Below are 25,676 nucleotides of genomic sequence, written 5' to 3'. Positions count from 1 at the left end.
TTTTCCTTTTTACCGTTAAATAAATACCATGAAATTTTTAAATATATTAAAAATACCCTTATGATCGATCTTTACCGAATCAAATCACTAAATTCCATTTCGTAAACCTTTTAAATCATATTGCGCGTCATCCAATTATAACTTAATAATTTAAATAATTAAAACAAATAAATGTATTTTTTCAAAGTCGTAGAGAGAGCAAATATAACACACAACATTACACACACTTGGTTGAGTCACTTTCTCAAAAAATTATAAAATAGACTTTCTTTCGCACAACGGTGAACCATAAGTATCGTCTTATATTTTGTCTAGCTCTGTTATATTTTTGACAACAATAAAGAAGTAAATAAATAATAATAATAATAATAATAATAATAATAATAATAATAATAATAAATGTAAAATTTAGTCAGCAATTAATAATTACATCATGAAGAACAGTCATATCTTAACTTCTCTCTCAAGTTTGTTTCTCTACTTGAGTACAGATACGTTGCTTTACAATCATATTCATATCTGTCCATTTGTTTGTGTTGCATTTATTATTATTATTATTAGTATTATTAGGGATATATATATATAATGATTTGTTTCTGTCCCCTTTTATATATCCATTCACCATTCAATTGAGCGAGCTAAGCATGCAGCATTGCATTCATTCATACCTATTTATGATCAGATAAATATTATGTATCTACATAACTAATTAATTGAAATTTACATTTATTTAAAAATATATATGTCTCCGAGATATCTAAATATATGTTTAATTCCCTTCCAATGTCCTTTGTGCCGATGAATAATAATATCTTGTTGAGAAATTCATAGAAAATACAATATATCTTGCTAAGAACTATACCTGCCTTGAACAAGTATATTAGTGCACCTATTACACTTAGATATGGTATTTTAGGGTTACGTAATTTCTCGTTAACTTGCCAAAAAAAATTCTTATTCATATCAAGTGACCGAATAACCAATCGAGCACTCAATCCATGTAAAATCATTTTAAGACTTTTTTCTATATAAATTGATTGATGAATATGGATTCTATTTGCTAAATGCTCAATTTGCAAGTTAAAGACAAAATTTTGTTCTTTCAAGGTCTTTCGTCACAAATTCTAAGTAATTTACAATTTTTGAAAGTTCTTTGGGACTCTCAATGATATTTAAGTTATCAACATATACACTAATTATAACAAACCTAGATCATTCTTACGTTTTTCTTTTAAAAAATATTTAGTAAGGAGATATTTATTAATCAAGATAAGATAGAGAAAATGTCAAACCAACATGTTTGGCCTTTTAACATATTTTTTAAATTTATCTGGCCATATTTGAAAAAGCCCTCATATAACATTTTATCTCTTTCTTTTAAAATAAATTTATCTCAGACAAATTTATTTGATATTTTGTAGATAAGTCTCAATTACTTACATGTCCCTCGTAAAAAAGTTAATGTCATTTAATTCATTTCAAAAATTAAAATTTATTAAAAGAACTTATTCATTTAAGTCTTATAATTAATATTATTTAATATATTTTTAGATTGTCATATGTTTTGACAATTTTTAAAATTTAAATGACATTATTCCTTTCACCAATTTTTAAATTTTAAATTTGCATCTCTCTCTATATATATATATTTTATTAACTAATATAATTCTTTTTACCAATTTTTAAATTATTTTATTCAATTTTATATTTTAGTATCTATTATGAAAATATGTTTTGACCATTTTTAATTATTTAGGTAGAATTATTGTAATTCCAACAATAATTATTTCTACTTTTAAATTTATTTTTTAACATGTATTTAGAAAATAAAATTTTATTTTTATTTTTTATTTTATTTTATTTTTTATTTTTTATTTTTTGACAATTCATGTTAATTATAAAATATTATTTTAATCACAAATTTGTTGTTGATATTAACAAACAATTCTAAATAAATTGTGTAATATGAATATTTTAATAAAAAAAAACTCTTATCTTGATATTTATCATATACATTAACAAACACATAAAAATAAAAAGTACAATTATCAATGAATTAAAAAAAATTTAACAAACAGTCTGATAGAAATCTTAAAATGCTTCACAACCTTATTTTAATTATTTCATATCTTGATTCGAAAAATATTCTAAACTTATCTTGATGTCTTTTATCTTGTTCATTTTAACAAACGTCCCATAAAACAATAAACGAAATATGTGTGTTTTAATCCATACAAACATCTTTATAATTTTATTGAATTCACTTCCTAAAAAGTTGAATAAGATGTTTCAAGCATTTTGGATCATTTCGGGGATTGTCATGCACAATAAGAGAATAAGTTTCGTCATAATCACTGCTAAATCATTGTGAAAACTTTGTGCCCCCCCAAACTTCATGTCATAATCACTACCAGATCAACTTCATTGTTTTCATTTTGTTTCCACAAAAACATCCCTTTGTACCCTCCAAGTTTTACACCTTTAGGTGTTTGGATACAGGTCCAAAAACCTCTTGTCTTTTAAGTGAATTTAATTTTGCTTGAATTCACTAAGTAAAAGTATGAGAGTAAAAAGTAAAATAATTTATAAGAAAGTAAAAGGAAATAAGAAAAATAAAGGGCCTAATTTTTTATTTTTTTTTACTATTTTTAGTCTATTTTCAGTTTTTTATTTTTTAAAATACTAAAAATATGTTTATTTTTATATTTTTAAAAATCAAAAAATTTGTTATTTTGAATATTTTCAACCAAAACACTCCCAAAAACCCAAAACGTGAAAAACACTAATTGTTGAGTGTCATCTTTTCTTCCTTCTCTCTTCTTTCTTCTCTTTCGCTCGCACCTACCATCGACATCATTGTTGTAAATCATCGTCGATCACCCCTCGTCATCCAATCGCCCACGCCTTTTGTCGTCAATGTCGTTCACTCATCTTGCATTGCAACTAGCAATCCAGATTTGTCGTCCCAGATCGTCGTTTGCTTCCAACCATCGTTGTTGTTTAAATTGCAACTTCACCTCGCATTCATCGATCGTTCCTTCTTCCTCATTCATCATTTGCTTATGTTGTCTACCTTTTTCTTTTACGACTCTTCATTTCTCGCATTTTGTTTGTCTCTTTCTTTTGAAACTTAGGGTACTGTCATATTTTGTGGGATCAAAACATGACTTTTGAGTTTAATATAAATGTATTTAGAATATAATTTTAAAAAAATAATCATTTGAGAAAATAGATTTGAAGCATGGTTTTATGGAACACATTTCTTTTGGTGTGCGATTTTGTGCACCTTCTTTGACGAAGGTGCAAGTTACATTCGTCAATTTCAAGGGCAAATTTCATCAATTTGCCAGCTTTCATGTCTTCACCTTCTTTCAATTTTCAGACAAAACAAATGGTTTAATTTCGCGCGGCTGACCTTCTTCTTCCTTATTTATTCGCTCTCTCTCTCTCTCGATCGTCGCCCTCACCCGCCGGCCACGAAACCAATTCCTCTCACAACTCTCTCTCTTTCTCGCTACAGTCGCCCCCACCCGCCAGTCGCACTACCGCCGCCCTCACCCGCCGGCCACAAAACCTCCAGCATGAGTACTTCGGGCGGGAGGACGAGGACGCCATGTTGGTGCTCCAGTTCCTCCCCACTAACCTTGCCTCCGTTGTCAGCGAGGCCAAGAAGGACAGGAGCATCGTCACCGTCGAGATCAAGCGGTGGATGATCCAAATTCTATCCGGAGTTGACGGCTGTCACCGCAATTCCATTGTCCATCGCGATTCCAATTTGCTCATCGTCGCCGATGGTGTTCTCAAGCTCGTCGATTTTGGTCAGGTGACCTCACTCTCCCTATCCTCTCAGACCATCTCCGATGCATGGCAAAAATCCTCCCTACGTCAAAAAATGAGAAAGAAAGTGCTTGAATTCATCTCCAAGGTAGCTCTCTATATGTCTTGTCACTCCTCAAAATTTGACTTTGGTTAAAATGACTTCCTATAGAGAAGGAGCTCAAATTTGCTCCCTATTCCATTTTATATATATTTTATATGTATTAAAATATTGAGTGAATTATATTTTATGTATTTGATTATTTTTTGTATATGCATGTATTTAATTATGTATTTATTTGTATGTAAATATTTAATTATTTTGTGTATTTGATTATATATTTTGTGTATGCATGTATTTAATTATTTTGTGTACTTGATTATTTATTTTGTGTGTATTTGATTATTTTGTGTATTTAATTATTGATTATGTGTATGTGTGTATCTCATTATTTTAATGTAATGTGTATGTGTGTATTTGATTATTGATTATGTGTATTTAATTCATTTTGTGTATTACATAATTTTTCTATATGTTTTAATATAATGTTTTGAAATTGATTCTAAAAATGAATGTCAAAATTACTCAATTAGATTATTTAATGTTGTATTTAAAATAATAATTATTATATCACAAGGATAGTATTTATTTTTGTGATTTTTTACACAGTTTGACAATTAAATTTCGAATTATGGAAATATTTTAAATAATTTTGTTAAATAATTATTTTTAAAAAAATATTAGAAAATTTATTTATAAATATATTAAATATTATAAAAATCTAATACTGTCATATTGATTATTAAATTATCAAATAAATAATAAAAATTATAAGTGAGGTAAAATAAATAAAATTAAAATTTATTAATAAATAAGTGGGATAGGGAGTGTGATAGGGAAGAGAATAGGGAGTGTGGCTGGAGCACACACAATTTTATAAGCAAAATCAGAATAGGGAATGAATTATTTATAATATAATAGAGAATAGAATAAAGAGTGTGGTTGGAGATGCCTCAATCTCGACATTGCTGCTACATTCGTGTATCTATGTACAAAGATCATGTGCTCATATATGTCTAATTAATTGTTGTTGATTGATTTGATGTGAGCTATTAATAGGAAGCTACAATCCTTCTCCATATCGTTCCTGTCAGTGTGAACTGCTGAAGAATAAAGAAAGAACGAGTGCAATTTTGTTCACCCTTTAACGGGCGTGACCATCACCTTCATAATTTTTGTGAGGGTAAAAAATAACGGAACGACATAAAATGAACAAAAATTGTGAGAGTGATAATCACTCCCGTTAAAAGCAGTGAACAAAATTGCACTCGAAAAGAAAAAGGCTTCTCAATCTGCTTGCGTTTTTTGTATAACTAATTATCGTACATAGGATAATCGTGTACATATATATATAATTTTTAGATTACGTTCCATTACTGATGTTCTCAACTACCATATCCCTAAAATTATATTAAGAAGGTAAATCGAGAAATGTGTTCAAATGATCAGGGTGGTAGACCTTAACACCACTAATATCACTCCTAAAGTCCTCTCTCAGAAAGAAATATTCTGCTTCCCCAAGAATTAAATCTACACTAGGAACCTCCATGTACATATATTTTGTTACTTGAAGAATGCATTTTCAATATGTTTTGTAGCTAATGGGGTAAAAATGTTTTACATCAAACAAATGTACTACTACTATATGGTCTGAAATTCAATCCGGTTCCCTTGCCTGGCTGGCCTGATTCAGTCACTTTAATAAATTATTTTTTTTAATTTTTGTGCTCCATTTTGTAATGGTTCAAATTGAAATATTTTAATTTCTTCAAAATAAAATATCGATTAAATTAAAATAACTAAACTGAATTGACAAATTTTGATTAAAAAAAACATCATTTTTTATATATAATATTTTTTATAAATTTTGTAGACGTTAGAATTTTTTAAAATTTTTGAAAAATAGTTTATAGAGTCACTTTAGACTTCGAATATGCATTGGAGTGGCCAAAACTACAGACAACAGTTGCTAAAAGGATGAACTTCAATCCATCTCCTGCCCAGTTGGAAGCACTTAGATAATGACCCATTTGTTACGACTTAAAAGTTGTAACTTTTAGTTTCTAGCTTTAAAAAAATTGAGATATAGTGTTTGTTTTAATTTATAGAATTCTAACTTATAGTTTCTACTAGCTTTTAGAAGGGGTAGAAGCTGGTTTTTTCAAAGCTGGGATACTCCAACTTTTACAACTTCTACTTAAATAATTACATTTTTATAACAATTTTGTCCTTATTTTTAGCAAAGAATTACCTTCTTGTCTACGCTTGCATGGGTTTTTTTTTTCCACCGCCATCTCCATTTTCAAATATCTTCCTCTCTCTCGTCATTTTCCTCCCTCTCTATACTTCATTTAATTTTTTATAACACTTGAAACTTATATATATGCACTAATTAATTTTTAAATTATTATTCTATAATTACTAAGAGTATTATGGACAATTATATAAAAATAAATTATTTTACAATTTATGGTATCAAACACCACAACTACTTCTAAGAAACTTCAAAAAAAAATATTCACAATTTATTCTAAATTTTAGAAACTATAATCTAAAAAGTTAAAAACTATAATTTTTTTTATTAAACTGCAACGAACGGACCAATATACATTAAACCTCTATGCCCACATAGAGGGACTTTCTTTTGGTTTCCATCACTTCACGAAAAACCCGTGCGATCAAGCAGAAAGTGGTGAAAATAGATTTCAAGAGCTGCTGCTCGAGTTGCTTAAGCAAAGGCTGTGCAAGCCCACCAAGAAATTAAACACCTGAAGTAAAATGCAAAGCTCCAACAGTCAAAAGAAGAAGCAAAAGAGCCCCAAGTTCCCACCTAATTTTGCAATTTGTTCCCTAAGTGAATTCATAACTAGGTAAAAAACAAAGGTCCCTAACATCTAAAAGTTGCTAAAGTTTCCTTCTTTTTCTTTTACATAATTCGCACATCGCAAGAGGAATCTGATACATGTGACAGGGAACGAACAACTGAAAAATAAAAATAAGCTGAAGTGTCTTACCCAATCCGGCTGGGGAAAATCTCTGAAAGCAATTTTAACTAATTGCAAACTCATCTACCACTGAAAGCAATTTTAAAAACCCCACTCTACCGAATGAAGAAGTCATAGCAACCTCTAAGAAATGCAAGGGCAGGGACATAGCAAACGACACCCATATTACGTTTTTCATTAGACCAGCCACGGAAATGCAACAGTAACCAGCCGATTCATGACAAAACAGAGTCTAGAACATGAAAAAACAGGAAGCATTGGGCTAATATTAGAGAAGACCAATGAGTTCATTGGCTTCCACTCGAACACTACAAACACTGAAGCATCGTTAATACTCTTCCGCATCGTCTTCATCCCCCTCTCCCGACTCCGCACCAACTTCCTCGTAATCCTTCTCCAGCGCAGCCAAATCTTCTCTCGCCTCGGAGAACTCTCCCTCTTCCATACCCTCGCCCACATACCAATGCACGAAAGCCCTCTTTGCATACATCAAATCAAACTTGTGATCAATCCTCGAGAACACCTCCGCAACACTGGTGGAGTTCGAAATCATGCAGACAGCTCTCTGGACCTTGGCCAAGTCGCCGCCAGGAACCACAGTGGGCGGCTGATAGTTGATCCCGCACTTGAACCCAGTTGGGCACCAGTCAACGAACTGGATGGTCCGCTTGGTCTTGATTGTGGCCACGGCCGCGTTCACATCCTTGGGCACCACGTCGCCACGGTACATCAGGCAGCAAGCCATGTACTTGCCATGCCGAGGATCGCATTTCACCATCATGGACGCCGGTTCGAAGGCGCTGTTGGTGATCTCCGCAACAGAGAGTTGCTCGTGGTAGGCCTTCTCGGCGGAGATCACAGGGGCGTAAGAGGAAAGCATGAAGTGGATTCTCGGATACGGGACCAAATTGGTCTGGAACTCGTTCACATCCACATTCAGGGCTCCATCGAATCGGAGAGATGCAGTCAGTGAAGAAATGACCTGATAGAAAACAAATAGATAAACAAAATCACCATATGCTTTTGCTATACAAGCACCTGCCTAACATAGATCTGAGAATACGAAAACAACTCAAATACCTGGGAGACAAGTCTGTTGAGATTAGTGTAAGTAGGCCTCTCGATGTCCAAAGATCTGCGGCAGATATCGTAGATCGCCTCGTTATCAAGGAGAACGGCGACATCGGTGTGCTCCAAAAGGGAATGAGTAGACAAGACGCTGTTGTATGGTTCAACAACAGAGGTGGAGATCTGAGGGGAAGGGTAAACAGTGAATCCAAGCTTTGATTTCTTTCCATAATCCACAGAAAGCCTTTCTAGAAGGAGAGATCCCAGGCCGGATCCAGTTCCACCACCAACGGCATGGAAAACCAGGAAGCCTTGGAGCCCTGTGCAGTTGTCTGCAAGCTTTCTTATGCGATCCAGACAGAGATCCACAATTTCTTTCCCAACTGTTCACAAGGTCAAATAATCCGTTAGATTAATAACATATGGTCTATAAACCGTTGATTCTCTAAGATCCAAAGGCTAAAGGCAAATCTCTTACTGGTGTAATGTCCTCTAGCGAAGTTGTTGGCGGCGTCCTCTTTGCCGCTAATGAGTTGCTCCGGGTGGAATAACTGGCGGTAGGTTCCCGTCCTGACCTCGTCGATCACCGTTGGTTCCAGATCTACAAACACAGCGCGCGGAACATGCTTTCCGGCGCCGGTTTCGCTGAAGAATGTGTTGAAGGCGTCGTCTCCGCCGCCTACGGTTTTGTCGCCGGGCATTTGTCCATCAGGCTACAAACACAAGAACCATAAGTACGCAATCACACACTCAGAAAGTAAGATCTAAGAAATTTGTGTGTGGTCTAGGCCAAAAAAAACTCACATGGATGCCATGCTCGAGACAGTAAAGCTCCCAGCACGCGTTTCCGACCTGGATCCCGGCCTGGCCAATGTGAATTGAAATGCACTCTCTCATCTTCGGAAAATGATTGATTCGCAGAGAAACTGTGAGAAGAGGAAGATTGAAATTGCCGAGACGTATACAAAGACGTCAGGGCAAGAAACAAAGAATGGATGGATGGATGGATGAGAAACGGTTGAGAGAGTGGTGGGTTTATAATAAGCGGAAGAAACCAACGGCTCTCTCTCTCTCTCTGTTTGGTAGCGCAGCGCTTTTCAAGCTCTGCGAAATTTGGCCTGAATTGTGTGGGGTCTAGCTGGCACCGACCGTTTTGCTCTGTATTTGAAATTTGAAATTCGAATTTTGAATTTGCAACGCACGTAATAATAACAATTAACAAGGTCTGTGAGAGCGCCAATGCCGCCTTTCCAATTCCAGCAGTTGTTTTGGGGCTTCCAATAATGGCTAAATTGCACAAACACCCTTCTGATTTGATTTATTTGTATACAAATTTTTATGATTTAATTTTTTTTCCCAAACATCCCCTCCTGGGTAACGTGTCATTTAAATCTCAATTGAACTAAATTAAGTGAATTAAACAAAAATTAAAAGAATTATGTTAATTAAATTTAAATTAACTCATAATAAAATTAGAAAATCAAAAATAAAAGATGGGTTGCTGGCTCACACACAAGGTGTTCTAGAATAGCATGGCAGAGGTGTGGGCGATGACTAATTTTTATTTTTTGTTTTTATTTTATTGAAAATTGGCATTTATTTAATTTAATACCTTTAATTAATATGATTTAATTTAATTGGAGTTTAATTTATGGTATTAATAATAGAGGGGGTGTCTATAAAAAAATTAAACCACAAATGTTTTTAAGATTATTTTTAAATCATATGGGAGTAATTTATCTTTAAATATTTCAATATTATAGTAATATGCTCTATTATATAATTAAACATACAATTTTAGTGTTACGAAGCTATTAATTTCAATAACATGTTTTTTCTAAAATTTTAGTTGAATATTTTATTTAAAAACAAAAAATTGTTATATCAATAAGATTTCAACTCATAACTTTTTATATATAATATAAAACTAATTTAAAACTAATTATATTGTTATACTAAAATTTAATTTCATATAACTATAAAAAAAGTTAAAAACTAAACTTCAACTACCAACTATAATTGTAAATAACAATGAGTAAAAGAGAGAGAGAAAAAGATAATAAAGGTTCCAATAGAATTCAAAAAAAGCAAAAGGGCTCTAATGGAATCTAGATTCGACTCAAAAAGAAAAAGATGATCAAGAGACGAAACCTAAGAGAAAGACTAAAATAAAAAGAGAAAAATAGATATGTTTTTACAATTACCCTAAACTTTAAGGGCGCCACTGATTTTTTTTTTTTTTTAATTTACACGCCCATGGCATACCCTTGTTTATTCTATTATTACCAAGTTATTTTTTATTTTTCTATAATATATTTTTTCTTTGAAAACCTAAAATTTCAAGAATTATGTTTTTGAATCCATGTTGAGGCCCATTTAACAGCCCGTTAGGCTAATGGGCTGCGTTGTTACTCGGGCCGTCTGGCCCAGTAAATGTTAACGGCCTTTTCTGGACGAATGGATTAGACTCACGACATGTTGCCATATTACTCATTTTTAGAGAAATTACACAAATTATATGGATTTTTTTTTGACAAAAATGCCCCCTTAAAAATAAAAGATATGGGTTAACTTAAATATATATTTTATTAACATAATCTCTTGAGTTTGAAAGTGATTGGAGAAAGGGGAAGATGGAAATGATTTATATATTAAAGGGGCAAAATGGTCCAACGGCCCTTTAATTCCACTTGCGCCCGAATTAATCATAATCGGTGGGATAATTTAATCCATTTCTTCATTTATTTATACTTCTTTCAATCAAATAACTTACAGAATTTGACAAATAATAAAAAAAAGGACTTAATTTAAACATAACTTAAAATGGGCTTCGTTGGTGGAGGCCCGTTTGCAGACCATTTACATTAATGGGCTTCGTTGCTACCTGGGCCAGGTGGTCCACTATCCGTTAGAGGCCCGTTCCGAGTCAATGGACTGGAAAGCTTGGGGCACCAAGCTACAAGATTTGTAACCTTAATCCGGCAAGCATGATGCGATTTTTTTTTTTCCTGAAACAATAGAACTTTAAAAAATATCAAAATAAAATAAAATATCAAAATACTAAATATTAACCTTAGTTTATTTTTCATATAAAAATAAATATTATATATTAATATTTATGCAAAAAAAAATTAGAGTACAATATACTCGAAGTTGCTGGCCAAACTCAACCATTGTAACAATGACATACGTTATTTTATCTCTTAATCTTAAAAGATAATATTATTATAGAAAACAAATGATTATAAAATGTTTATAAATATAAGTTATTTTAGCGGTTTTTTTTTTTTTCTTATTAATGATGAACTATATGTCTACTTAAAAATTTATTTTGAAATTTCTGATTCTTTAGCCACTAATAGAAGAAGGAAAGTGGGGAAACAAAAGAATTTATTTGCAGACTTGTAGCCATAGCCATCAAGAAACGGCTGCAGCAGACAACATATATTAGAAAAATTCTATTTACAGTTTGTATTTTTACTCTTCACGGTTCACATCCTCTCAAATTTCACAATAACTTTAAAATTTCTATTATACCCCTCTCACAGCCCACTTTCTCCTCCGACCACCCTCATCCGCCAACCTCCGCCCCACCTCTCTCTTTCTCTCCTGGACACACAAACACATATATACATATATATATATATATACACACACGCAATCGCCATTGTTGGGTTGGCCATGGCAGTTGACCCACACACACACACACACTCTCTCTCTATATATATATATATGCGAAGGCATATATATACACACAAAAAACATGACCGCTACCATGGCAGCAATCGGGGAATCTAGGATTCCTCGATTGGCCTGAGCCGGGGAACGATGGGTTCCTCGATTGCTAGCATCCAGGGAAACTTGGGTTCGCAGTCGGGGAAGATGTTTTTTTCTTATTTTTATTTTAATTAAAAATTTTATTATAATAAAATAAAATAAAATATAATACAAATAAATAAATTTTAAATAATTATAATTTAACTAATTTTAAATTTTAGATCAATAAGATAAATTTTAAATCATGTGTATCTTTTAAGTAATTTAATATGATAAATTAATTAATTTTAATTTTTTTTAAGTATTAAAAATTCAACACAATGATTTAAAATTTAAAATTAGTTAAATTATAATTACTTAAAATGTAGATATTTAAAATTTATTTATTTGTATTATTTGACAATTTTGATAGATGATGATGAGCCAAAAACCAATGCATGGTCGCGACCCTTGAAGCCGTTGCACCTCACGGTGCGGAGGATTCTTTTTTTTTTTTTTTTTTGCAATTGCATAGGTAATGTTTCTTTTTTTTTAATTTTATGTTCATTAAATTATACTTTATTGCTTTAGCCTTAGTTTTGATTTTTTTTTATTATTGACTGCTACTTATTTTTGGATTTTTAATTACTCGATAGAAATTGATGGAGAAAAAAAATAGTTAAATTTTTTTATGTGCCAACTATGTCTAAAATATATAAGATAAATGAGAAGACTCATAAATTTAATTATATTTATTATTTTTTATATTAATTATATTTTTACACTTCACATTTTAAATATATATGTGAGAATAATATGAAATCAATGATATTTTTAAAAAGAGTAAAAAAATTTAAAAGGCCTAAAATAAAAAAAATAAAAAATAAATACATTAATAAATACCAATTCGAGTTTTTGAAACCCGAATCGGGTTTGGAACCCCACCTCACGGTGCGGAGGTTTCCATGGCCGCGACCATGCTTTTGTGTGTGTATATATATATATATATATATAGGTGTGTATGCTGGGTTTCATGGTTGCGGCCATACTATGTGTGTATATATATATATTTATATAGGTATGTGTGAGTATGTATATATATAGGTGTGTATATATATATATATGTGTGTGTATGGTACGAGAGAGAAAGAAAGACGTGAGGCGATGGTTGATGATCAGGGGTGATTGTAGGAGAGAGTTGGCTGTGGGGGTAAAATAAATATTTTAAAATTATTAAAAAAATTGATGGGATGTGAGTTGTAAAGAATAATTCTACTAGCGGTGGATAAAATTTTCCATATATTATTACAATTTATCAAACAATAAGAACTTAATAAGGAAAGTCATTTGGCTGTCTGTCTTTAATAAAGTTGCCATCAAACACTTGAATAAAGTGCACGATAAAAGTTCAAGTCAGTTGTCAAACTCATTAAGCTAAATTTGCATTTGTCAAAAGCTACCCGAATTTGGGGATAGATAATCATGGTCTGATATGCTTGGAGGAATAAGCAAAAACAAGGACTTTAAAGCAGAAGGCAATTGAGGCCATGAAGCATTATGGGCCCAATATTGCCGTTGATGGCAGATTTTTTTTTTTTTTTGTTTTTTTGTTTATTAAAAATGAAGTTAAAATGTTTAGGGTTTTGTAGAATATAGCACGAAGGATGCACAGCTCAACAATGGGGTGCTTGGCTGGTTCATGAGCAGCAGTGTCCATGCTCTTTTAATCTTGTGGTCCATTGCTCTATCTTTCAGTTGCATTCATGGCAACCTCTCTGGCGCTTCCCACTTGAGCTAGCATCGCTTTCTTTCTTCCATGTTTTCTTCTTCTTGCTTGGGGAGCTTTCACATTCCACACTGGCCTCATCATTAACTGGTAGCTCCAACCAAAATGGGTTCATGATGCTCTTCTTGTTAGATTTTAATTAATTAACATTAACTAGACGCTTCATTAAGGACCACATGAGACTTAACACTGTTCATTTTGTTTGGCAGTCAATATATAGCAAATAATTTAATAAGAAGGCAGAGAAGAGAAACCATGGACATTCAAATTTCTAGAAGCAAAGCACATGCTTTTGTGGTGCATGATGTCAAGATATAAGGAGAAAACTAGGTCCATTGGAGTCCACTGAAACAGATCTACGGTTCCCAAAAGTGGGCGCAGCACAACCAAAGCCACTCCATTTAAAATATAACCAAACATCTGGCTTATAAAGGATTCCATCCATGTGTTGTTTTATCACACTTCTGATCAGCTCACATATATATATATATTAATTGTGAGATTTAATTAGTTTAATGGTCCAAAGCACAGCCTTGAAGTGACTCATTTTGGGGAGAATCTGGCTAACAACCGACCATTATTATGTTAAGTAGATCACTTAATTGGTGCAGTTGGTGATGGGAAGAGCAAGCTAAGTGGGTGGGTAGGTTCCAAATGTTTTTGGTTTGGCTTTCAACAGTCCTCGAGGCCTAGCTAGGCAGAGGCTACGGTTTAGGGTGTAGTAATTGGGATTTTGGACCATTAATTCCACGCCAAGAGCACATTAACAAGTTGTACTTGAGATTCCAATCATGTGGGTTTATATACTAATTATCAATTCAACATTGTTCCTGCTCCGAGGCCATGACATGACAAGAGATTCAAGACAAGCCCATACCCAGGACAGGAGAAGAGCTATATATATATTATCATCTCTGGCTTTTTTTTTTTTTATTGCAGTGAGAACATTGTGAAGTCCTTTTGTCCGTGTTTGGTAAGTCACTCACAATGCTAAAACGGTATTTAAAAACAAGACTTGCCACTAAAGTATAGATGAGCAAATTATCACCTCCTTTGATGACCCCCAAGTGCGAAAACTTAAATGGAAAATTTTATATTATTTGGAGTTAGTATATTGAAGTGGGTTGGTGGGTGGGGCTGTGTGGTAGAAATGCACAAGAGAATTGATGTTTTCATGGTTGGGCTGCCATCTCTTTGGGCCAGGATATGTTTGGACAAGTTGAGAATAGGGTCTCTAATATTTTGAAATGGGCCTCAGACGAACCCAAATTCAAACTAACCGGCCCGCCCCGGATGCTGGATCTTGAAGGGATGTCAGGTGTCTGGTCCAAAGCCAGAGAACAGTGCAGTCCTTTTGGAGATAAACATCTGAGGCTGCATGTGCAACCACGCCTTTGTCGTGTTGCAACTTTTTTTTTCATCTTTTACCTGTAAAATTACTATTCCGTACCCATCGAAGGGGTCAAATCTCCAAAACCCATTCAAATCAATTTTAAAAATACAAACTAAAAGGACCAAAAACATAACGTTTACTGTCTAAAATGCTATTTCATAATTTAATTTTGATATTTATGATTGTTGTCACTTAAATATAATAATAAATTTATTAAATAAAAATATCGTCATTGAAATACTTAAGAGTTTACAAAAAAAGTGAATTATTAGAGAATATAAAAAAATTTCTAAACAAAATACTAATGTTTAAATTAAACACTAAATAAAAATCATGTTAAAATTAGTATTCGATAAATAATTTTTTTAGAAAATGGGTTATTTATTTATAAAAAAAATTAAACTTTTTAAGATTTATTATATTTAATATTTGTACAAATGATGTTTATCCTGATAATTCAAGTCCTGTAAGAATTATAATTTTTTATAAATAATATATTTTTTCATAAAACTCTCAAAAAAAATTTTAACATTGAAATTATCCTATTTGTGTTTTGTACCAAACCCTCGCTTGGGGAAAAAATTATACTTTCTTCTACCTCAAAAAATTATTTTGGATTTTTAGGTTTTTTTAGTCTTTTAATTGCCTTTTGCCTAAGACATAACACTAATAATATTTCTTATTAATAAAATAATTAAAAAGAATATAAATTTAATGAAAAATATTACTCATATATATAAAATTATAATGATTTATAATTTTAAATATAACACCAAAATTTAATTAAAATTGTGTTTTTTATTTCCTCCAATCAACCGAGTTTAATTATTATTTTTTATTTATTTCCCACCATCTATTGTACATATCTCAATATTTGTGATTAAATAATATATAATTAATAAATTTATTTTGATAAAAATATTTAAAAGTAATATGAAATATATATAAAGTAAAGAAGAATATATATAAACATTTATTTTAGTTATTATAAAAAGATAAAATTAAAATATACACAAAATAAAATGTGCTATTTCTCTCTATGTCAATATTTTTAAACTCAACCTCACAAAATTTGAGAGATTAAGTTAGATGAGTGAGAGTTTAGGATTTTGAAGTTTGTAAATTAGGTAGTGTTTAGTCATAAATTCAACTCAGCTTTACTAAAAATTTAAAGTCGTGAAAACATATTAGGGGTATCATTTCGATATTTTTAAAATATTTTTATTTTTGAAATGCCAAAAGACGTCAAAATATATTTTTGGACTGTTTTTATAATTTTAAAAATATTTCTAAATTATTTAGTGATATAAAAAAATATTAGAAACGTGTTTTTGAAGAGTTAAAAATGAAATATTTTTATATTCTTAACACAAAATTTTATTTTTTTCAGAATTTATTTTCAAATTTGTTTGTAGAATTTATATTTATTTTTAAATAAAATAAATATTTGTTTATATTAAAAATTATATTTATAAAAAAACTTATATATATTTTTTATTTACACATTTTCGTTTCTCATTTTCTTGAAAAATATAATTTTCTAGTTTTTATTTCATATTATATCCTTTACTCGTTTACGTTTCATTGTAATTTAAAAGTCAAATGCTCTTAATAAATTTTAATATTTAATAATTGGAAATTTAAAATTTAAAATTTTAGTATGGGAGGTATTAAGAGTGAGGATTTTCAAACCAACAGAGCGATATAATTGGAAATTTTACACAATTTAATAAAAGGTTGAAAGAATTTTATTAGGCCTTGCAAACATTTTAAAAACACGTGACCATTTATGTGAATAAATTCAAGCTAACTATAAAAAAACTGGGCTCATGGAATGTATAGAATATATAGTTACTAAGTTAAAGGATTAAGTTACTAAGTTAAGCTGTTTTTGGAAAGCGAGTTTAAGTCATGCGCTATAAATACACTCAGCCCACTGTCTCGTTGAGCTCATTTTCTCTTCCTTCTGCTTTGACCACTGGTCTATGTGCTTGTGCATATCACCACTCTCTCTCTCTCTCTCTTCCACTTCCTCTCGTTTTGATTTTGTTTCCGGGAAACGGAGCTCAATGAGAGGACTCGCTCCTTCACCCTTCTCGGACTCGTAAAACCCAACCGACACTGTCACCTCACCAAGCACCCTGTTCTCAGATCTCTTTCTCTCTCTCTTAACCGTGTTCTTGAGTTCGTATCCCTCTTATCTAATGCCGGTGAGGATCCAAGAAACGAAGATTATCCATTGAGCTAGACCCTGTTGTGCGTTTGTGTGGAAGTTGTTTTTTTTTTTTATCAGTTCTCAACTTTTGTACTGCAAAAATGGCGGAGACGGCGGAGGCGGCGAAAGCAATGCCGGAGGCGGAGAAGAAGAAGGAGGAAAGCCTGCCCTTTTACCAGCTCTTCTCATTCGCGGACAAGTACGACTGGCTTTTCATGATCTCCGGCAGCGTCGGGGCCATCGTTCATGGCTCCTCCATGCCGGTCTTCTTCCTTCTGTTCGGCGAAATGGTCAACGGCTTCGGCAAGAACCAAACCGATTTGAGGACCATGACTCATGAAGTCTCCAAGGTTCACAATCTCAATCTTTTCCGGCTCTAACTTTCGAGTTCATTGAACATTTCAGATCTGATTCTTTTCTTGCTTGTCGTTAAATGCAGTACGCGCTGTACTTCGTCTACCTTGGCTTGATCGTATGCGTATCTTCATATGCAGGCGAGTCTGATCTGTATATTTTGTTTCAAAATTTTTGGACCTAGATTAGTTTGCTTGGACAGTTCATTAATTGGATCAGGTTGGTGCTGGGTTTGCACGTGGTCCGTGGACCTTGTCTGTGTCCTAGACTTCTTCTTCGGTTGTCAATTCCCAGCCATTTAAAGCAATGTTTAATTGAAATTATCTGATAAAACTAACTATAGATTCCTACCAATACTGTTGATTTGCAGCTGGATTATCACTGTTACTATTTCCTCTTGGATGGGTAGTAACTGGGCTAACTTTGTTTGGTGAAAATTTATGGATTTGTAAACAGAAATTGCTTGTTGGATGTACACTGGGGAGAGGCAAGTGGGCACTTTGAGGAAGAAGTATCTGGAAGCAGTTTTGAAACAGGACGTTGGGTTCTTTGATACAGATGCCAGAACGGGCGATATTGTTTTCAGCGTCTCAACAGACACTCTCCTTGTTCAAGATGCCATCAGCGAGAAGGTACATATATAGATATATATGTATGTATCTGTGTAATACTAAATTTTTTTTCCAAAGTGGGGTTCTTGGATCTGGCTACAACCAAGATCAGGGCCTGTAAATTTCACTGAGTTTTGAAAGCACATGGTTCTCCATTGCTTTTTCCGGTAATTGCAGGTGGGCAACTTCATTCACTATCTCTCAACATTTCTGGCTGGATTGGTGGTTGGTTTTGTCTCGGCATGGAGGTTGGCTTTGCTTAGTGTGGCAGTGATTCCGGGAATCGCCTTTGCTGGGGGGTTGTACGCTTATACCCTCACGGGTCTCACATCAAAGAGCCGGGAATCGTATGCAAATGCTGGCATTATTGCTGAGCAGGTTGGCCTACTTTGGCATCTCTTTCCAAATCTTCTGAATTGCATTTTGTCACTGTTTATGGTCTGAAAGAACCTTGTTATTCGTTGCACTATTCTCTGTTTTCTTCTTCTGTGTGGATCTTCTGCCCGGTAACCGACTAGGCCAAGTTTCTACAGAAGTCCTACCGCTATGCCTCTAATTGATTTCTAACCCCTTTCTCTTTCCCTTTCCCTTTTTGTGCTTTTACCCCAAAAATAGGAGGTTTGTAGTTTTGTATTTCTGTTTGCTTAGAAGGGGTTTGATTTCTGAAATGGCTTCTGCTAGGCCATTGCTCAAGTTAGGACGGTTTACTCTTATGTTGGGGAGAGCAAAGCCCTGAATTCCTATTCGGATGCAATCCAACATACATTAAAGCTCGGATACAAGGCTGGGATGGCGAAAGGCCTTGGACTGGGATGTACTTACGGAATAGCATGCATGTCATGGGCCCTAGTGTTTTGGTACGCCGGCGTTTTCATCAGAAATGGACAGACAGATGGAGGGAAGGCCTTCACAGCCATCTTCTCTGCAATTGTTGGGGGCATGTAAGATCTCTGATTGAAGCTTGTTTTGCTGGATGAATTCGCTTATTCACGGTTATGTATTTGAATTGAAACATGCTTGTTGCAGGAGCTTAGGTCAGTCGTTTTCGAATCTTGGGGCATTTAGCAAAGGGAAAGCAGCTGGGTACAAGTTAATGGAGATTATCAACCAGAAACCGACTATAATTCAAGACCCTTCCGATGGGAAGTGTTTGGCTGAGGTTAATGGGAACATAGAATTCAAAGATGTAACCTTCAGCTATCCATCCAGGCCTGATGTTATCATATTCAGGGATTTTTCAATCTTCTTCCCTGCCGGGAAGACAGTTGCTGTTGTCGGTGGGAGTGGATCGGGAAAAAGTACCGTTGTCTCCCTCATAGAAAGGTTCTACGATCCTAATCAGGGTAATTACAGAACACTAAAGATTGAAAATGTTAATGATTCAAATGATTGTCACTGATTTTTGTTCTTCTTATTTGGACGAACAGGGCAAATTTTACTTGACAATGTGGACATAAAGACGTTGCAACTTAGATGGTTGAGAGATCAAGTTGGACTGGTGAATCAAGAGCCGGCTCTGTTTGCTACTACAATACTCGAGAACATACTCTACGGGAAGCCCGATGCAACCATGGCCGAAGTAGAAACCGCCACTTCTGCTGCCAATGCCCATAACTTCATCACCCTGCTTCCTAATGGGTACAACACTCAGGTTAGTGAAATTGCTGACATCAATAATGTCCTTTCAGCTGTTGGATTGATCTTCTCGCCTAATTCTGCATTCAATTTCAAATCCAGGTCGGAGAAAGGGGAATCCAGCTGTCTGGTGGCCAAAAGCAGAGAATTGCGATTGCTAGAGCCATGTTAAAGAACCCAAAGATCCTTCTGCTCGATGAAGCAACCAGTGCCCTGGATGCCGGCTCCGAGAGCATCGTTCAGGAAGCTCTAGACCGGCTCATGGTCGGGAGAACCACCGTCGTCGTGGCGCATCGCCTCTCCACAATAAGAAACGTTGATTCAATTGCAGTGATCCAGCAAGGCCAAGTTGTGGAAACTGGAACGCACGAAGAGCTAATTGCCAAAGCCGGAGCATACGCTTCGTTAATCCGGTTCCAGGAAATGGTCGGAAACAGAGACTTCTCGAACCCGTCGACCCGGCGATCGCGCTCTTCCCGACTCAGCCACTCGCTGTCGACCAAGTCCCTCAGCCTGCGATCCGGCAGCTTGAGGAATTTGAGCTATTCATACAGCACAGGCGCGGATGGCCGGATCGAGATGGTGTCGAATGCCGAAACTGACAGAAAAAACCCAGCGCCGGACGGGTACTTCTGTAGGCTGCTCAAGCTGAATGCTCCGGAATGGCCGTATTCTATAATGGGTGCCGTTGGATCAGTTCTCTCTGGCTTCATTGGCCCAACATTTGCCATTGTTATGAGCAATATGATTGAAGTGTTCTACTATAGGAATCCAGCCAGCATGGAGAGGAAGACCAAGGAGTACGTTTTCATCTACATTGGCGCCGGCCTCTACGCCGTTGTGGCCTATTTGATTCAGCACTACTTCTTCAGCATCATGGGAGAGAACCTTACCACAAGAGTGAGGAGAATGATGCTTGCAGGTACATTTCTATACTTCGTTTACCCTACTCAACCAGACCCGACCTCGCATCCTAAGATAAAATACTTGATATATTCTTGTTATTTTGTGCAGCAATACTGAGGAATGAAGTTGGATGGTTCGACGAGGAGGAGCACAACTCGAGCCTGGTGGCTGCGCGGCTGGCGACGGACGCCGCCGACGTGAAATCGGCCATTGCGGAGCGGATCTCGGTGATACTGCAGAACATGACGTCTCTGCTCACTTCGTTCATAGTTGCCTTCGTGGTGGAATGGCGGGTCTCCCTTCTCATTCTGGCCACTTTCCCTCTGCTCGTCCTGGCCAACTTTGCTCAGGTAAATCTCTAATTTTTTGGAGGGCATTCTGGGTAACTCCCAAGCTTCAATATTTTCTTTCAGTCTCGCTTTTATCATCTTCTTAGCAATAACAAAACGACAAAAGCTTGAATTCAACGATTCACCACTCCCCTTGTGCGCCGCACGTGCTCCCCCCTGTCCCTCGTATCACCCAAATACGCTGTTTATACAATAAGAAATACACAAAGATAGATGTGTGTGTGTGTGTGTGTATATATATATATATATTAACTGTGAAGGAAAGAATAGGAAAGATTCCATCGTCAACCCATCACCAACTCCAACGCCACGCTCAGGAGGATTCTGTTCTCTTCCTTTATTGCAAAAGCTATCTAGCGACTCATGGAGACATGAACAAACCCACTGTTGAAAGCTTATCCCCGCAGTCAAGTCTTAGACTCTTAGGTTCCCCTTTCTTTGTGTTTTTTTTCACCGGAGCTTTTTCCGCTATCTTGTCCTTCTTCTTCCACCGACACTTGACAGACGCACAGTTCACATATATATATATATATATATCATCAGCTCTCTCCGTGTCTGGTTTTTTGAGTCCCAAAACAAACAAGTATCGTCAGATACATACATTACTTGCTCTGCAATTACTACTGCGTAGATGCTCTGAGCGAGAAGTTCGAGGAATTCTTGGCCCGTGAACCGTGTGATCACCATCTTTTTTATATTACAGTACAATACATTATTCTAGCTCATATGCATATTATATTGCTATACTGTTTACTGAGTTAAATGAAAAATCCGTATATTTTCACGGGAGACTGTCAGGCGCGCCAGTAATGGTGGCATCAACTGGCTTGTCAACATGGCAGCAGGGACTCAGAAGCTGTGTTTTTTGCAGAGGCGAGGCCTTTCTCCTGCTAACTTATGCAGTTGTGTGCTAACGTGCGCCCCGCGAGGGATATAAGTGTCCTTTTGGTGTTTCTACGTCTTGGTCTGAAGTTGAATAGGGTACGTGCTCATAAAGTAAAGCAAATCCAATGTATGCACCAACTAACAATTTGATATGGGGACAGATGTTACAATAGCGGAGAAGAGATAGTAGCTAGCTTTGATCAATTGGGTGCCGCATGCTGGATGTACAGTGATCTAGATTGATTGCCGAAGGACGAGCCTGCAATCTTTAAAATAAATATCACTGCCATCAGTTTGTCTGCACTTGAGGGACCCTTCTCATTGAATCAAACCGTGTTCCATTTGAATTCATGTCAAGCGATCATCACCTGCATTAAGCTAATCTAATCAGAGCTCATAATCTACATGGGTAGCCCATTCATTCTACGAAATTATTACGGCTTCTAGGCCTTGAATAGGGTAGTATAATTCTAGTATAGGTTATGGTCTAGTTTACGAAACTTCTCTTAACATAATTCTCATTAATCATATCAAAAGATGGCACTAATTCAAAGCCTTCATACAAAATCATTATGGGTTCTTTCTTTGCCTTAAATTTTGGATTATAATTATTCTTAATTGTTACAGCAACTGTCGCTCAAAGGATTCGCCGGAGACACGGCCAAGGCGCATGCCAAGACGAGCATGATAGCAGGGGAAGGAGTGAGCAACATTCGAACAGTCGCAGCCTTCAATGCCCAAGGCAAGATCCTATCTCTCTTCTCCCACGAGCTCCGGATGCCCCAGCGCCGGAGTCTCTGCCGGAGCCATACTTCCGGCAGCCTCTTCGGCATCTCTCAGCTCGCCCTCTACGCCTCCGAAGCCCTAATCCTCTGGTACGGGGCCAACCTCGTCCGCAAAGGCGTCTCCACCTTCTCCAAGGTCATCAAGGTCTTCGTGGTTCTAGTCATCACCGCCAATTCCGTCGCCGAGACCGTCAGCCTCGCCCCGGAGATCATCAGGGGCGGCGAAGCCGTCGGCTCTGTGTTCTCCATTCTCGACCGGTCCACCCGGATCGACCCAGACGACCCGGACGCCGAACCGGTCGGATCCGTTCGAGGGGAGATTGAGCTTCGCCACGTCGACTTTGCGTATCCATCTCGCCCTGATGTGATCGTGTTCAAGGACTTTAACCTCCGAATCCGAGCCGGTCAGAGCCAAGCTCTTGTCGGGGCCAGTGGCTCTGGGAAAAGCTCTGTGATTGTGCTGATTGAAAGATTCTACGACCCCACAGCCGGGAAAGTTATGATCGACGGAAAAGACATCAGGCGCTTGAACTTGAAGTCTCTCCGGCAAAAAATCGGATTGGTGCAGCAAGAGCCGGCTCTGTTCGCGTCCAGCATATTCGACAACATTGCCTACGGCAAAGAAGGCGCAACAGAAGCCGAGGTCGTCGAAGCCGCCCGCGCCGCCAACGTGCACGCATTTGTCAGCGGCTTGCCGGACGGGTACAAGACCCCGGTCGGCGAAAGGGGAGTCCAGCTCTCCGGAGGGCAGAAGCAGAGGATCGCCATCGCCAGAGCCATTCTCAAGGACCCGGCGATACTGTTGCTGGACGAAGCCACCAGCGCGCTGGACGCCGAATCCGAATGCGTCCTGCAAGAGGCGCTAGAGCGGCTTATGAGGGGCCGCACCACCGTGGTGGTGGCTCACCGGCTGTCGACAATTCGGGGAGTGGATTGCATCGGAGTGATCCAGGACGGGCGAATTGTGGAGCAGGGCAGCCACGCCGAGCTGGTGAACCGGCCGGAGGGGGCATATTCGAGGCTGTTGCAGCTGCAGCACCACCACATATGACAAGTTTTTGCGAATCATGGCAGCAACATGGCAGTGGTTGTGGAGATTATGTTATTGGGGTCCCATTAATGATTAATATTTGCTTTCTAAATTACGGTGATAGCCTGTAGATAGGGGAAGTGTTGAAGAAGAAGAAGAAGAAGAAGAAGAAGATTGATGAAGACTCTATTGATATGGAAGTGCTCCATTACCAATGAAGATGCATCTGTTATTATTATTAATTAATTAATTAATATATCAATGGTGGATAAGCTGTTTCTATAATCTCTATTTATCAGCTCACCTTCCTTATTTTATATGTGTGTGTGTGTGTGTATGGAGCTTTCATGTTTCTGCTTTTTTCACTTGGCATGTGGTTGCTACTTGCTAGTGTGATATATATATTCAGCCAAGATAAGGGCCAACTTTTCCTCGCTCTCAAGGCCCACATCCACTTTTGGACAGTTGACACCCAATAACACAAAGGCTGACGTTTAAATTTCTAAACAAATGGTTAACACATTCATTTGGCCCATATATATGGGTTGAATTATTATTATTATTATTGCACTAAAGCTAGCCAAAAGGGCATAAAGCAGAACTATATATATATATAGATGATGCCATAGATATGGATGTAAAGCTTCGTAAGAACTGTTGTAAGCATGGAGATGGTGTCCCACACTGGAATTAATTTAAGATGATGACAAGTACTATATATATTCACCTACGACCATAACATGGGCTGGCTTCCTTTTCCTCATCTCTTGATAAAGCTTCAGAAAAGCGAGGACACCTCTACTAGCTTTATCTGGCCAATTGATTGCTTCTTGGAAAGAAAAAGGTGGCCACCATAGTTGTACTTGGCCCTGCAGTCGCTAGAAACTGAGAAAAGCTCATGCCTGCCCATTCAACGCTTTTTATGTACAGATAGATATACACAGTTGATTCATGTCCATGGAGGGGGAAAAAAACAAGCCCATTTTATTCACAACTGGTAGATACATAGTAGCAGATGAAGAGACAAGTCACATGGTTCTAACCCAAATTAAAGAATGGCTGTTGGCAGCACCATATATAATTGATCTCTAGTGCTGCTAAATTAAGCTGTCTGGAAAGTGGCCCCCTTCCTTTTGATGGGTTAATTGATTGAATTGATCTTTGGGATTTGAAGGACTGAATCTACCTCTTTTATCCGTTTTAATGATGCTAGCTTTAAAGAAATGAAAATATAAGGCAACTTCTATATATGATCCTCATGTTTTATACATAATAGATTTTTTTTTAATTTTTTTTTTTTGTACATATCATGCCGTCATGTTACATATAATACATCTTTAATGTTGTAAAAAAAATACCATTAGATACCATAAAATTTCTAAAAAAACATATACATCAGAGAAGGGGTGGGGGGTGTCCCAAAACAATTGGGCACCCACAGTTCTGATATTTGACACGATGGAACATAACTAATGGGGTGTCAAAAGTTTCCATGAAAAGAGAAAAAGCCATGCATCTCTTTGTTTCCAGACAAACAATACATGTCAGAGGAGATGATAACATCAACATGGACGAAGACACCCTTCACAAACAGTTGCATCAAATGAACCACGTCTGTGTCCTCCACCAAATCAACTAACATCATGGTGATGGTTAGTTAATTTGTTGGATTCGGACTTTTATAATCTGGGTTATCTTAAAAAATAATAATAATAATAATTAGGGACATTAACTGTCAAATCTTAAAAATGTCGAGGTGGCCTGGAAAATGATTGAATCATGACATCTTTGTTATACCCAGCTGGCCCTGGCTTTCGATTCATGCATTTGGTCGTACCTCTTGTCAATTGCTTCGGACAATTTACAAGCCACCGTTTCATCTTTGGTAACAGAAGATTACGAAAATAACCTCCTCTTTATTTATTTATTGATGATTGCTTTTGAGGAAAATGACTTCTCAGTGCTGTGGCGTCAATTTCCAATGTCTTATCCCTTGATCTCGATGGCTGAAAACGGTAAA

General features: G+C 36.1%; 2 protein-coding genes across 2 annotated transcripts; one reads left to right on the top strand and one right to left on the bottom strand.

Annotated features, from left to right (window-relative positions):
* Window positions 1-7,029: 7,029 nt before the first annotated feature.
* On the bottom strand, window positions 7,030-9,003 carry LOC127804312 (tubulin alpha-4 chain-like). The gene is made up of 4 exons (XM_052341165.1): window positions 8,755-9,003; window positions 8,429-8,663; window positions 7,963-8,333; window positions 7,030-7,864 (listed from the first exon to the last, which is right to left on the bottom strand). Exons 1-4 carry the CDS (start codon window positions 8,845-8,847, stop codon window positions 7,211-7,213), a joined length of 1,353 nt encoding a protein of 450 aa, XP_052197125.1. The 5' UTR covers window positions 8,848-9,003; the 3' UTR covers window positions 7,030-7,210.
* A 7,834-nt stretch (window positions 9,004-16,837) lies between these two features.
* LOC127803685 (ABC transporter B family member 19) lies at window positions 16,838-24,016 on the top strand. The gene is made up of 10 exons (XM_052340112.1): window positions 16,838-17,450; window positions 17,540-17,594; window positions 17,911-18,086; window positions 18,243-18,443; window positions 18,747-19,006; window positions 19,092-19,408; window positions 19,493-19,716; window positions 19,803-20,622; window positions 20,715-20,956; window positions 22,469-24,016. The coding sequence occupies exons 1-10, from the start codon at window positions 17,202-17,204 to the stop codon at window positions 23,675-23,677; spliced, it is 3,753 nt and encodes a 1,250-aa protein (XP_052196072.1). The 5' UTR covers window positions 16,838-17,201; the 3' UTR covers window positions 23,678-24,016.
* The last annotated feature ends 1,660 nt before the right edge of the window (window positions 24,017-25,676 follow it).

The sequence above is a fragment of the Diospyros lotus genome, chromosome 6, assembly GCF_014633365.1.
Source record: "Diospyros lotus cultivar Yz01 chromosome 6, ASM1463336v1, whole genome shotgun sequence".
NCBI lineage: Eukaryota > Viridiplantae > Streptophyta > Magnoliopsida > Ericales > Ebenaceae > Diospyros > Diospyros lotus.
The sequence above is the reverse complement of the archived record's forward strand: the minus strand, read 5'-3'. Positions and strand labels throughout refer to the sequence as shown.